At 42.9% G+C, this 15,416-nt stretch overlaps 2 protein-coding genes across 3 annotated transcripts in view; both read right to left on the bottom strand.

Moving 5' to 3' along the window:
• Positions 1–2,500: 2,500 nt before the first annotated feature.
• On the bottom strand, positions 2,501–10,009 carry LOC128694996 (uncharacterized). Its single transcript, XM_070091525.1, has 4 exons — positions 9,985–10,009; positions 4,021–4,073; positions 3,496–3,676; positions 2,501–2,860 (listed from the first exon to the last, which is right to left on the bottom strand). The coding sequence occupies exons 2-4, from the start codon at positions 4,070–4,072 to the stop codon at positions 2,644–2,646; spliced, it is 450 nt and encodes a 149-aa protein (XP_069947626.1). The 5' UTR covers position 4,073; positions 9,985–10,009; the 3' UTR covers positions 2,501–2,643.
• Positions 10,010–10,609: 600 nt separating this feature from the next.
• LOC128694997 (uncharacterized) overlaps positions 10,610–15,416 on the bottom strand; it is a 31,659-nt gene continuing 26,852 nt past the window's right edge. Inside the window, exons 2-4 of one of the 2 annotated variants that reach the window (XM_053785383.2) lie at positions 12,590–12,642; positions 12,150–12,333; positions 10,610–11,524 (exon numbers count right to left, since the gene is read on the bottom strand). In XM_053785383.2, the coding sequence (XP_053641358.2) occupies positions 11,329–11,524; positions 12,150–12,333; positions 12,590–12,641 (432 nt within the window). In that variant the 5' untranslated portion in view covers position 12,642 and the 3' untranslated portion in view covers positions 10,610–11,328. The remainder of the gene's footprint in view (positions 11,525–12,149; positions 12,334–12,589; positions 12,643–15,416) is intronic. The other variant, XM_053785381.2, reaches the window with a different exon arrangement.

Below are 15,416 nucleotides of genomic sequence, written 5' to 3'. Positions count from 1 at the left end.
TATATGTTGGGTAGAGAACAAACAAAAAACTTTTTACTATTACAGCCAGCCTAACTTAATATAACCTAACCCTAAATAAATCTAACTAAACAAATTGTATTCCAGCATAACCTGACGAAACCCAACCCATTAATCACATTAGTACTCACATTACCTGTGCATTTCTAATTCACATTCATGTCTGGTCAAGCTGTGAATTATGTCGTAAAAGGTCAATTCACACACATTATACTGTACTCTTCTTGTTGCTGGTTCACTGACAGCTTATGCAGCATCGAGCCCTGTTTCCTGATATACTGAGAAGAAATATTGCCCGAAGCTGGGCCATGAAAGAAATGGGAATAGGAGTCACCTTGTAAACCAAATGGAAACTTGAAGTTTCCAAGTAGGCCAAGTGGACCTCTGTTGCCTAAGTCCCAGTAAAGTAGGACACCTACACCCTCAACTAAGTCCCAGTAGTGGGACACCTACACCCTCACCTAAGTCCCAGTAGTGGGACACCTACACCCTCGACTAAGTCCCAGTAGTGGGACACCTACACCCTCACCTGAGTCCCAGTAAAGTGGGACACCTACACCCTCACCTGAGTCCCAGTAGTGGGACACCTACATCCTCACCTGAGTCCCAGTAGAGTGGGAGACCTACACCCTCACCTGAGTCCCAGTAGAGTGGGAGACCTACACCCTCACCTGAGTCCCAGTAGAGTGGGAGACCTACACCCTCACCTGAGTCCCAGTAGAGTGGAAGACCTACACCCTCCCCTGAGTCCCAGTAGAGTGGGAGACCTACACCCTCACCTGAGTCCCAGTAGAGTGGGAGACCTACACCCTCACCTGAGTCCCAGTAGAGTGGGAGACCTACACACTCACCTGAGTCCCAGTAGAGTGGGAGACCTACGCCCTCACCTGAGTCCCAGTAGAGTGGGAGACCTACACCCTCACCCGAGTCCCAGTAGAGTGGGAGACCTACATCTTCACCAGAGTCCCAGTAGAGTGGGAGACCTACATCCTCACCTGAGTCCCAGTAGAGTGGGAGACCTACACCCTCACCTGAGTCCCAGTAGAGTGGGAGACCTACACCCTCACCTGAGTCCCAGTAGAGTGGGAGACCTACACCCTCACCTGAGTCCCAGTAGAGTGGGAGACCTACACCCTCACCTGAGTCCCAGTAGAGTGGGAGACCTACACCCTCACCTGAGTCCCAGTAGAGTGGGAGACCTACATCCTCACCAGAGTCCCAGTAGAGTGGGAGACCTACATCTTCACCAGAGTCCCAGTAGAGTGGGAGACCTACATCTTCACCCGAGTCCCAGTAGAGTGGGAGACCTACATCCTCACCGGAGTCCCAGTAGAGTGGGAGACCTACACCCTCACCTGAGTCCCAGTAGAGTGGGAGACCTACACCCTCACCTGAGTCCCAGTAGAGGGAGACCTACATCCTCACCTGAGTCCCAATAGTGGGAGACCTACATCCTCACCTGAGTCCCAATAGTGGGAGACCTACATCCTCACCTGAGTCCCAATAGTGGGAGACCTACATCCTCACCTGAGTCCCAATAGTGGGAGACCTACACCCTCACCTGAGTCCCTTAACAGCCTTCCCACCAAAACCATTGAAGAAATATCCGCAGAACGGAAAAATGGAGCTGATGAATGGTGTCCCTCCTGCAAGGTGCCCAGCTGGCAGAATAACACGAGGATCAAAGTCTCAGAGAGAACGAGGGAAACTTGTCACTGATGTCCAGAGAAGAGCGAAACATCGCACACAGTAGGAAGGCTGGCGCGGTAGTCAATACATTACACTCAGGAGACATCACACAGGTGTTGGAATTATTGGAACTGTTTACTTCGCTAAATACTAGCCGCTGATTGGCTGAGCTCCCCTTCAACCGTATATTTCAACAAATACAGTAAACCTTCAATAAAAATAGTTTTTTAGCTAATATCTCACAAAAAAATGTACAAGAAATAACCAATTTTGTAATGTAAATATTAAATTAAAGGGTTAGCTCGATGGAGCTCCTAAACTCAATATTAGTTTATTATTTACACTGGTACATTAGGAACAACAAACACACAGTTTATTAGTGGATATTTTATTGATTTGGGAAAAAAAATGATAAGACAGTAATATACAAAAAAGATAAGCAGCATAGAGTACACATTGATGTAATTGCTACTTTAATAAACAAAATAATGTATTTATAGTGTGTATTTTGCACTACATAATGACCCCTCATACATGTTATACAAAGCATTACTACATATACAATTCAAGGAATATTATTTTCTGATTAATCACGAGGGAGTGATTGAAGTATAAATATTAGTTTTATAAGTGAAACGTTTAATATATGGCGAGTCAGTCAGAAGTGACTACCATACAGCAGAGATCCTGGTTACAGGGAGATTGAGAGTAATTTCTGAATTGAAGGAGACGACAGTCTGTATACAGGCTAACCTAGCCGCATGTTGGCCAGCCTAGCCGCATGTTGGCCAGCCTAGCCGCATGTTGGCCAGCCTAGCCGCATGTTGGCCAGCCTAGCCGCATGTTGGCCAGCCTAGCCGCATGTTGGCCAACCTAGCCGCATGCTGGCCGACCTAGCCGCATGTTGGCCAGCCTAGCAGCATATGGCCGGCCAATTTAACCGCATGCGGGAGGTATGACTGCGTTCGCTGCCGAGCAGTAGAAAGAGAGGGAGAAGGTAGTGGAGGAGTTGATGGATTGGGAGGTGACGGTGTAGGTGCTGGTGGTGGTGGTGACGAAAGTGATGGCCAACCCTCGACCTGAACTGTCTCCTCCCTCTTCCAGCTCTCCAATACTCTTTCCTTCACTCAGAGTGCCAGTCAACTCAGCCGAACTGTAATAACACAGATAAAAACCTGCTGAAGTCATTTATCATTTAGTTATTCTATGGAGCATCGTACAGCCTACCAGCAGCCCAGTTACAGCCCAGGGCTTCTTTACCGGAAAACAAATACTACAAACATAAGAAGAAAAGTTAGTGAATCTTTGACGTAAATAAATATTTGCAAGATTTGCTTGCCATCTTAAGTGTTCATGGGATGGAAAGGGAAGACTACTAGTCATGCCAGAGTACAAAATCTTCAATAGGCTTTCAGTTTTCACTCAAAACGATAGTACCTCCCAGGGAGGTGGTACCTAGTGGTGGTGGCCATGATACTTTTCGGTTTAGTGAGGCTTCCTTATTCTGAACGAGATATAGGAAAAATTAAAGCCCAGATACAGGGAAGAGTGGCTAAGAAGGAAGAGACAAAGAATTCATCAGAAGGATATAATAAAAGCAACATTGTAGTGAATGCAAAAATTCACAACCGCTAAACTCTGATTGCGACTTTTTCTTCCTTATTCAAGACTTGATAATAGTCCGTGACAACGAAAGATTGTCTAATTTTCAGGTACAATTTGAGGTTAATTGTGATCAGCAGAGAGATGTGTTCTGATGGAGAATCACCAGAGCTTTGAGTCACTCACCCATCCAAAGACTTTCCCAAGGGTTTTACGGCGTTGAACCTTCGGAGCCGCCTTCTGCGGCAGGGGTTGGTGCTGGTGAAGAGGGCGCAAGTGAGGGGCACCACAGTGGTGGTGGTGGTTAACTGGTACCATGTCTTCGTCGTCCTCTTGGCGATGAGACGAGCGTCATCCTCATTCACGGCTACCAGGAAGACAGACAAGTTGAATGTGTTGAACTCCTGGAGTAGGAAAGTAGCAGAACGAATTGAGTTACTGTAGAAGGGAGGTAGCAGAAATTGTTGAGCAACCCATCAACACCCAGAGACCCATGTACTCATCCTGAGACTCATGTACTCACACTGAGACCCAAAGACTCGTGTACTCACTCTGAGACCCAGATCGTTGTGTACTCACCCTGAGACCCAGAGAGTCGTGTACTCACCCTGAGACCCAGAGAGTCGTGTACTCACCCTGAGACCCAGAGAGTCGTGTACTCAACCTGAAACCCAGAGACTCGTGTACCCATCATGAGATTCGTGTACTCACCCTGGACCGTGGTCAAAAGCCCACAGCACAACACCAGCACCAGCAATTTCATCCTGTAAGAAAAAGATAAATAACAATAACTACAAGAGAGCTCGCTGGACCTCTGAGCTATCCACACTTTACAGGACTTCAGTACTAAGATTGAATAGCCTAACTTCTGTCTTCACGTGTAGTCATAAGTCGCTAATTTTTAACATATATTTGTCCCCTTAGTAATTAATAAAGTACGTTCCATTCTTCTTGGGAACATTCAGCATGTCAGTGAGAAGGGTAAGCGTTCCACTGTTTTTGTATTACTCTGAATTCTACTAATGAATCCAGATTTAATAAAAAGTTTCCTGTGCAACGTAACTATTGCAATGAAAAGAAAATTCTAAGCCCTTGTGTGGCTTACTTAAACTCATTGAAATGCATGATTTTCTAATCTGTTTGATTCCCAAGAAGAAGAAGAATAATCTACAGCTTCCAGGGCTCGCGATTTCAGTGTTCTCAGTTCGCTGTAAAGCAATAAACTTGTTCTGGTGAACCCATCTAATAATTTTTAAAGGGGTGGATAAGTAAGCCAGCAGAAAGCCTTGGTCAGATAACCAATAGCTCCAGCTGCGGGTCGTCATATGATTAAGACCCACGTCAGGAAACAGTTGTCCTATTTCCTGACAAGCGTAACTTAGTATAACTCGGCCTTGATGATGAGCTATTCAATACAAAAACAAGTATCCTGATCTACTAGGATAGAATCGAGGACATAGATGTATATGCAAAGTTAGCTTTTATTTTAACAGCGTTTTCGCTCAGTGTATAACTATATTAAGTTATAAGCTCTATGTAGAGCTTTTTCTAAGTGCAAAGTTTTATATAGTAGTATTGCAAGTGTAGAGCTTTATCATGATCATTACTGCAGGAGGAATTACATCAGCCAGATGGCATACTTTAAGCGGTCCAGGGCATTCTCTGGTCTATTAAGTGTTCATTGTGACTTGATAAAGTTTTACAGAGAGCTCTGCACTTGATGAAACTAGACAGAGTTGTCAACGTTGTCATAATACAAGCATGAGGTGAATATATGTCTTCGTTCCATTCAGTGGGCATCTTGCCCTGGCATTCTGACCAACTGCGACGATTACACGAGGGTGTGCTGCCCGATCTGCCCAGTCCTCCGTACTTAACCACAGCTTAAATACACCAAAAGTTGCACGTCTCTCATTGTAGATACACTGAGATGTGTATGTCTTTCACTGTATATATGGTGCGAGCTTGATCAAAATCCCTGTTTTAGGAATATTTGCCGATAGCAAGAACCGCGTCTCAGTCATAAGGACAACGCTACAGCTTAAACATCACCACACCTCTAGCAGGGAGTAACAGAGATGCTCCTCGTCTCAGTAAGACCATCAGGGCACTGTTTTCTGCCGGAGGGGAAAAAAGTATCTTGTCCAGTGTATCTTCAGTTTAACGTTATATTCAGTCATACCGGAAAAAACTATGGATATTAGGTCTTCGATTTGTTGTGTCTTTGTGGTAGAATTAATTGAAATAAACATTTATTATTATTATTATTATTATTATTATTAGTAGTAGTAGTAGTAGTAGTAGTAGTAGTAGCAGTAGTAGTAGTTGTAGTAGAAGTAGTAGTAGTAGTAGTAGTAGAAGTAGTAGTAGTAGTAGTAGTAGTAGTAGCAGTAGCAGTAGTAGTAGTAGTAGTAGTAGTAGCAGTAGTAGTAGTAGTAGTAGTAGTAGAAGTAGTAGAAGTAGTAGTAGTAGCAGTAGTAGTAGTAGTAGTAGTAGTAGTAGTAGTAGTAGTAGTAGTAGAAGTAGTAGTAGTAGTAGTAGCAGTAGTAGTAGTAGTAGTAGTAGTAGCCTCTATCTTTCTATTAGTCTCTGTGCCATTCGAGTTTTTTATTTTTATTATATTTTGCATTACTTCAGTTTCCCGTAATTTTAAGTCGGTTGAAAACTTTGAGTGGTCGAACATTTTACTTATTAGAAAAATATACGTTTTATTATTTTTCAACCATTGAATTTACAGGCAAACAACTGTAATTCTATTTCAGCTCATTTCAAAGCCCAACCCTTTCTTAGTTATACAACCACCCTGACCAGGGCGCTGACCAGGGAAGTGGAAACTATCGAACTTAAGCTAAATGACTCTTACAGGAACCAGGAGAGGCAGGAGGAGCTTAAAGCTATTAGTGAAATTGAAAGAAATTCAAAATATTTCTTTTCATATGCCAAAAACAAGGCAAATACCACATCTAGTATCGGGCCCTTACTCAGACAGGATGGGACTTACACAGACGACAACAAGGAAATGAGTGAAATATTGAAATTCCAGTACGACTCTGTGTTTAGTGAACCACTAATCGGTCTGAGGATCGACGACCCAAATGATTTCTTCATGAATGAGCCTCAAAACTCCATAAATGTATGCCAGATTTCCGACATTACCCTAACTCCGATAGATTTCGAAAAAGCCATTGACAACATGCCTATGCACTCAGCCCCGGGCCCAGACTCGTGGAACTCTGTTTTCATTAAGAACTGCAAGAAACCCCTCTCGCGTGCCCTAAGTACACTATGGAGGAGGAGCTTGGACATGGGTGAAATTCCACAGTCACTTAAAACAACGGATATAGCCCCACTCCATAAAGGTGGCAGCAAAGCATTAGCTAAGAACTATAGACCAATAGCTCTGACATCCCACATCATAAAAATCTTTGAAAGAGTGCTAAGAAGCAGGATTGCAAATCACCTGGATTCCCAAAATCTGCACAATCCAGGGCAACATGGGTTCAGGGCAGGTCGCTCCTGCCTCTCACAACTACTGGATCACTATGACATGGCCTTGGATGCACTGGAAGAAAATCAGAATGCAGATGTAATATACACAGACTTTGCAAAAGCATTTGACAAATGCGATCATGGCGTAATAGCCCATAAAATACGTGCTAAAGGAATAACTGGGAAAGTGGGGAGATGGATCTTCAACTTCCTAACAAATCGAACACAAAGAGTAGTGGTCAACAGAGTTAAATCGGAGGCTGCCATAGTGAAGAGCTCTGTTCCACAAGGCACAGTACTCGCCCCCATCTTATTCCTTATCCTCATATCAGACATAAACAGAGATATACACCACAGCACCGTATCATCCTTTGCGGATGATACTAGGATCTGCATGAGGCTGTCATCTGCTGAGGACGCGGTTAACCTCCAAGAAGATATAAACAAAGTTTTCCAGTGGGCAACGGTAAACAATATGATGTTCAATGAGGACAAATTCCAACTACTCCGTTATGGAAAACTGGAGGAGATAATAACTAGAACAGAGTATACTACTGACTCCGGCCATACAATAGAGCGGAAAAATAATGTAAGGGACCTGGGAGTAGTAATGTCTGAGGATCTCACTTTCAAGGATCACAACAGTGCCACGATCGCACGTGCAAAGAAAATGATAGGATGGATAATGAGAACTTTCAAAACGAGAGATGCCAAGCCCATGATGATCCTTTTCAAATCACTTGTTCTCTCTAGGCTGGAATACTGCTGTACATTAACATCTCCATACAAAGCAGGTGAAATCGCAGATCTAGAGAGAGTACAGAGATCCTTTACTGCACGTATAAGTTCTGTCAAGCACCTTAACTACTGGGAACGCTTGGAAGCACTTGACTTGTACTCGTTGGAATGCAGGAATGAGAGATATATCATAATCTACACTTGGAAAATCTTGGAAGGAATGGTCCCAAATCTGCACACAGAAATCACTCCCTACGAAAGTAAAAGACTGGGCAGGCGATGCAAAATGCCGCCAATAAAAAGTAGGGGCGCCATTGGTACACTAAGAGAAAACACCATAAGTGTCCGGGGCCCAAAACTGTTCAACAGCCTCCCATCAAGCATTAGGGGAATTGCCAATAAACCCCTGGCTGCCTTCAAGAGAGAGCTGGACAGATACCTAAAGTCAGTGCCGGATCAGCCGGGCTGTGGCTCGTACGTCGGACTGCGTGCGGCCAGCAGTAACAGCCTAGTTGATCAGGCCCTGATCCATCGGGAGGCCTGGTCATGGACCGGGCCGCGGGGGCGTTGATCCCCGGAATAACCTCCAGGTAACCTCCAGGTAACCTCCCCAAGATGCCACCCACAACAGTCGGCTAGCATCATGGTACATATCTACTGTTGGTGAACATACGAGCGGAGAATAATAATAATATATTCCACCAGGATTTGTCTTTGAGTTCAGTTTCTCCTTAATATATGTAAATGACATTCAAAGGCAGATTAATTCCTTCATGTCGAATTCTATAGACGGTGCTAAACTTGTGAAGAGGACACCCCTACAGGAAGACTACGAAAAAGTGCATGTCTTGGACAAATTGCAAGAATGGTTCGACAGGTCAAGTTCAGTGGTAGGTAGCAAGACAAACTAGCGAATATGGAAGCCGGTGTAGGGAGATCTGAATCAAGGTACGAACAGAAGCAACTCAAGGAGACAAAGAGACAATCCTTGTACTATTAGACATTTCACTAAAACTATCTCATGAAGTTGTATGAACTGGATAACATCAGCAGCATATGCAAGGATTGCGTCTGCTACCACCAGGCTCGTGGCCTGGTGGTAAAAGCTCTCGCTTCGCATGCTGATGTCTGGGTTCGATTCCCGGCAAGGGTTGAAAAATTGGGCGTTTCCTTACACCGGTAGTCCATGTTCACCCATCAATAAAATGGGTACCGGGCTAGTTAGTTGACTGGTGTGGGTCGCATCCTGGGACAAAATTGACCTAATGTGCCCGAAATGCTCTGCATAACAAGCGGCTTTCTAGATAGTAGTATGTTACTGATGTCAGATAGGACTGTATACCTTGTACACGTACCTATAGAAATAAAGATCTTATATTATTATTATTTTTTATTTTTTTTTGTATTAACACATCGGCCGTTTCCCACCAAGGCAGGGTGGCCCGAAAAAGAAAAACTTTCATCATTCACTCCATCACTGTCTTGCCAGAGGCATGCCTACACTACAGTTATAAAACTGGAACATTAACACCCCTCCTTCAGAGTGCCGTCGCTGTACTTCCCATCTCCAGGACTAAAGTCCGGCCTGCCGATTTCCCTGAATCCCTTCATAAATATTACCTTGCTCACACTCCAACAGCACGTCAAGTCCTAAAAACTATTTGTCTCCATTCGCTCCTGTCTAACACACTCACGCATGCTTGCTGGAAGTCCACGCCCCTCGCACACAAAACCTCCTTTACCCCCTCCCTCCAACCTTTCCTAGGCCGACCCCTACCCCGCCTTCCCTCCAATACATATTTATATACTCTCGAAGTCATTCTGTTTTGTTCCATCTTTTCTACATGTCCACACCATCTCAGTAACCCCTCCTCAACCCTCTGGATAATAGTTTTGGTAATCCCATACTTCCTTCTAATCTCCAAACTACGGATTCTCTACATTATATTCACACCACACATTGCCCTCAGACATGACATCTCCACTGCCTGCAGCCTTCTCCTTGTTGTAACATTCACAACCCATGCCTCACACCCATACAAGAGCGTTGGTATAACTATATTCTCATACATTCTCCTCTTTGCTTTCATGGATAAAGTTCTTTGTCTCCACAGACTCCTCAGTGCACCACTCACTTTTTACCCTTCGTCAGTTCTATGATTCACCTCATCCTTCATAGACCCATATGCTGACATGTCCACTCCCAAATATCTGAACACATTCACCTCCTCCATACTCTCTACCCCTAATCTGATATTATTATTATTATTATTATTATTATTATTATTATTATTATTATTATTATTATTATTATTCACACAATGAGTAACGAAAGGATAATGGAAACCCCATATATGGGTTCACGTTACGAATTAAATACGAATGTCAGTTGAAGGCTGAGTCGATGCCCACAAGTTCAACTCTAAACACCATTAGCCGAGTGCACACCTGAGATCACCACGTCACTACAGTGTACCCGCACGACACCTTCCACCACCTTATATATATATACACACACACACGAACTGAACTGCTCCTGGCCCCTTAATGCACACATTTAGTTACTTTCCTCATGCAGCATCTGCTGTTTCCTGGTCACCACAGTCACTCCTTAAGAGAAGCTCTTCTGTCAGGAAGAAGAGTTCCTTGATGCTGGTGAGGGGCTCTTGATCTAGGGAATTGGACCTATACTCCACTTCCCTGAATTAAACCTGAATACCTTCCACATCCCCCCACAGGCACTGTATAATCCTACGGGTTTAGCGCTTCCCCCTTGATTATAATAATAATAATCTTCTGTCAGGGCTCGTGGCTCGGCTGGCACTTAGCTCACATACTGAATGTCCGTGGTTCGTTCCCCGGCATGGATGGGAACGTTGGGCATGTTACCCTATACCTACTGTTCCTGTTCACCTAGCAATAAGTAGATAGCAGACCATTGTGGGTCGCATCCTGAGGAGGGAGTGATTGTATACCTTAAGTAGGACTGGGCTTCGACATGAGGTGAGGTAGGATAGCAGCTCTTAGGCAGTAAGATTGATTTATGCAAAAAAAAAGTACCTTCAACACCACTTAACTATTGTTACTGTTTCTACTAATTCTGCTGCTGCTTTTACTACTGTTGATGCTACTACCGCTATTACTATTAATACTGCTAATACTACTGCTATTACCATTAATACTGCTACTACTACTACTGCAGCTGATTCTTCCCTTAACGTGGCTTGGCTGTTTTTCTTCACAAAATGTCCAGCTAGTGTCACCATACAACACAGTCTCACAATGTAAACAAGATAAGGTTCGTCTCGCATTATTTTTTGTACTTGAGGTAATAAGAATCATAAAACATTTTAAATTTATTTTCGAGTATTTACATAGCTGACCCCTTAACATAAACAGCATGCAACAAACACGACAAACAAAAACTGCTTGTCAGGCTAGGTAGGTAGGTAAGTTTTAAGTCTCATACGTTATTTGAATTTTTTACAATGTTTTTTTATATATTATGTATAACGCAATAATTTCAAACAGAAGTTCGTAGATAAATGTACGTTTCCTGAAGAAGAAGAAGAAGTTCGCAAAGAATTACATAAATATTTCGAGTAGAATTTTATTAGACAACATTTAGTTCAAGTGACCGTTTTTTAAGTCTTTCTAACAACAAAATCTCCTTTCAGCCAAACGTTGTCTAATATATTATCCTACTTTTCAGTCATTTTGCTGTCCAAGCTTTGTGAGGTTCATGCAGGTCACTGCCGGGATAATCTGTTCTTGTTTTCTCTGCTTCCATGTTTAGCCACAGCCTGGTGGAAGTACAGCGCCACTGACGGTGCAGAAGAAGGAGAGGGAGAAGGTGGTGGACCTGTTGGTGGAGGTGGAGGTGACGGTGTAAGTGGAGGAGACGGTGGTCCAGATGGTGAGGGCGATCCTGGGTTGACGCTCGTTCTTCACTGTTTCCTCACCCAGTGAACCAGACACCTCAGGCCGCCTGGGAAGAAATGGACAGTCTCTAGTTTTTTATCTAAAATTAATTTTGGAATTTCATGCGCCGTATAACTCCTACAAGTATAGTGTTTCCCCACGAATATAATAATAATAATGGTTGTATAGGGTATGGTGATTTCGATAAGATACGGAATAATACTCTTAAAAGAGGTTTTCTATTGATGTCATAATTTTAAGTATACATTAAGTCGATTTCTCACATACGATTATACGCAGATTTCTCAATATGTTATATATGTTAGGCTAGGCGTGTTAGATGCGTATAACAATTTAACTGGTTATAACATGAGGCCAGTAATTGCAGTAATAATAAAGGTAATAGGAACTTTGAGTCTCGAACTTTGAAGGGAGACACACTCAGATTACGTTACAATAGAGAATAGACTGACAAATAATTACGTTTTAATTCCAGTGCCACAGTCACACATTTGATGTTCTTAGCCATAATGACCATAATGTTGGGGTTTATAGGACTATGTCCGAAACGACAGAACCGATATTTGTTCAGTAAAGTGTGCCTTTATCACACTTGTCGGCACCAATTGTCAAACACGCGCTAAACTATTTTTTTCCTGACGAATAAACTAAGAAAGAAGCACGTCACTCACGTGTCATCACTGAGAACACTGTCGTCGAGTTTTGTGTAGCGGCGGTAGCGGCGTCGCTGGCACACAGCACCATTGGTCTTAAAGGCGCAGGTGAAGGGTGTTGTAGTGGTGGTTGTGGTGAGGATGATGGCTGTCTTGGTGGAATATGCTGCAACAATCAACCTTGCGTCCTCATCATCGCGACCTCCAATGATAAAATAAAAAGTAAAGAACTTGTTTACCTGGAGTTTACCTGGAGAGAGTTCCGGGGGTCAACGCCCCCGCGGCCCGGTCTGTGACCAGGCTGCATAAAATGTTTAATTAATTAATTCATGGATCAAACCAGATTATCTCCCTGTGGGTTAAAGTTACCCCCGTGAATGACAATAAATTAATGGTAATAGCGCGGAAGAGAGATGCGTGAGGTAATCTGGTCATGTAGTAGTACAGAGATGACTTACCTTGTGCTACAGAGACGAGGGCGAGACAGACAACCAGATCCAGCCACTTCATCCTGCAGTAAAGGACAATACCAAAATAAAATAAGTGGATAATTATTCTGTTTAACTTATATATGATGGTAATTATGGCATGCAAGGAACACTATGACTCTTAAGGATAACTCTAATAATAATAATAATAATAATAATAATAATAATAATAATAATAATAATAATAATAACTAGATGTGTTCCGGTGGCTGCCTGATCGGAGAAAGGTACCATATAACCAGCCTCCTCTATCTCAGTGCACACAAAAAGAACAGTACAGAGTGCAACATAAGTTTCTAACAGTTAAATAGCAGCGTTGAAGATGTGAAGCCAATGAGAAAAAAACATTCTCCACTTACTGCACAGAAAAAAATTTGTTTAAACAAATTGGAAAATTATTTAAATCATTATTTAAATAACCAAAAATCAGTACCAAGCTTCCTGTGAGCAAAAACACACCGGCACTAAAAGTTTGAAGCCATCCCGAACACGAATTATCTAGTTATCACACAGAATCAAACAAATCTAAGCTGTCAAATTTTCACCTACGCAGTCTAAATAAAAAAAAATAATTTAGAAGAGATATACTCAAAGTTATTGTATGAAAAATACAGTATCAACCCCAGCCTTCTTTTAAGCAGAATACACCAATGTTGAAAGTGTGAAGCCGATCAGAAGAGGCTTTCTCAGGCTGTCACACGGAAACCCAAATCGTGAAGTCAGTATAAAATTTACCAGAGGGCGCCTGCAAATGCCAAAAGTTGCATGAATCTTTGCTTAGTCACGGTACACCGGCACTGAAAATTTAAAACGATCAGATCAGGTGTTCTTGAACTGTGAACGAAAACCTTGAAGGAAGACGAAAAGAAAGTAAGGAACAAGTGTTGGCTAACACCCGGGTACCTACTAACTGCTAGGTGGACAGAGGCGACAGGAGTAAGGAAGCATGCCGGGAGCTAACGCGGACCCTTCAGATGTGAGCCTTCCTTTTAGATTCCCATAGCATAGTGGAACTCATCACATCTCACAAGAACACACACGCAGGACTGTCTCCTACCTTACGACTCCTTCAGCGACTGTTACGAAACCCACTTTTTTCTCTGTCTGGTTACAACGTAGTGTGCCAGACAAACCGAGATCCTCAAACTGAGAGGAACGGCCTCAGGACCCTCTCACCCCTATCTCAAGAGTACTGAATTATTATTTTTGGCCATCAGTTTGCATGAATTCAAGACTTTCCCTCTCACTCCAGTGCCCCTCAAGGAAGGTTCCTTGATGCTGGTGAGGGGGCTCTTGATCTGGGGAATTGGATCTGTGCTCCAGTTCCCTGAATTAAACCTGAATGCCTTCCACATTCCTCCACAGGCGCTGTATAATCCTACGGGTTTTGCACTTCCCTCTTGATTATAATAATAATAACAATCTCACTCCAGTGATGGCTCAGTTGGTACGATAACTATGAGGCTTTGAATACATTTGATTTAATTTAATTTTATCAGTTGCCCAGAAAGAGGTATGACTTTACCAAAGTAAATATCTTGTGCATGCCGAGAAGTGTCTCTTATAATACAGTGTTTGATGAAGCGCCAAACCCATGTGTATCATTCAGGGCATGGAGGGAAGGCTCAGTCCTCAGTCCTTTAATCGCTGCACGATCTTTGATCACTCAGGCTGAAGACTACAACACGTGCAATATTTTCGTATTTTTACTGCCGAAACGTTTCGCTTGCACAACAGGCTTTTTCAGTCGAATACAAGCGAATATAAAACTGGAAACAGTTGAAGCAGTTCTGACGTGACCAGTCGGTCATATCAGCCTTGGTAGCAGCTGAAGTCTCAGCAGTATAGATACCCAAGTGTAGCACATGTATCTTATTCAACAATTTGTCGGTATTTTATAGCATTAATAATAGATACGAGTCAGTGTTGGTGATCTTTGATCGTCTGATACACTCAACAGTGTACCTGGTAGGCACTATTTAAATTACATTATATTAACCTGAGTATATCCTTGCGGTATTGAACTGTCTCTCTGGTGACACCCATGTTATATACCTCTCTGGTATACTAGCAGGAATATAGCAAGTATTATATCTTTTGAGGGAGGGAGGAACGTCGTCATACTTCCTCGTTGATCCAGTCTTCAGGAAAAAAAAAAAGATTTTTTTTTTTAAATTCTGAAATAATTTTTCCCAGCATGGTGAAGGCGTTCTTTGTATTCTATTTACTAACGGCGAACATTTTATGCCACATTTCACCCTTTGCTGGAACAATTATTCATGAAAGATTATTTTTTATGTAAGATATTTCAGTGATCTGGTGGTGAATGGAAAAGAAATTATTCCCTTAATTATCCGGATAGATGGGAAGTGTTGAGGAGGAAAGTTGCGAGAGCATCACCATTCATCTCAAGTGACTGACGGCAGTGTGTGCTGACCCAGCCACCACCCACACAACACACTTCATCACGACTTTCTGCAAGATGGTTTACCTCTTTTTATTTTGCCTCTGTATACTGCCTGCTAACAAGGCTTGTCGAACTGTACATAAGTGTCTTTTTCCACACACACACACACACACACACACACACACACGACATAACACTCCGAAGAGTTTCTGTTTGCAGATGATGAGAAGAATCCAATCGGACAAGGACCAGGCAGAACTACAAAGGGATCTGGACAGGCTGGAGGCCTGGTCCAGCATCTGACTCCTGGAGTTCAACCTCACCAAGTGCAGTCATGAAGGGGAAGGGCAAAGAAGACCGCAGACGGAGTACAGTCTAGGGGGCCAGAGA

Source organism: Cherax quadricarinatus, chromosome 35 (genome assembly GCF_038502225.1).
Source record: "Cherax quadricarinatus isolate ZL_2023a chromosome 35, ASM3850222v1, whole genome shotgun sequence".
In the NCBI taxonomy this organism is placed as follows: Eukaryota; Metazoa; Arthropoda; class Malacostraca; order Decapoda; family Parastacidae; genus Cherax; species Cherax quadricarinatus.
Note: the sequence above shows the minus strand (reverse complement) of the source record. Positions and strands in the feature narration are given on the sequence as shown.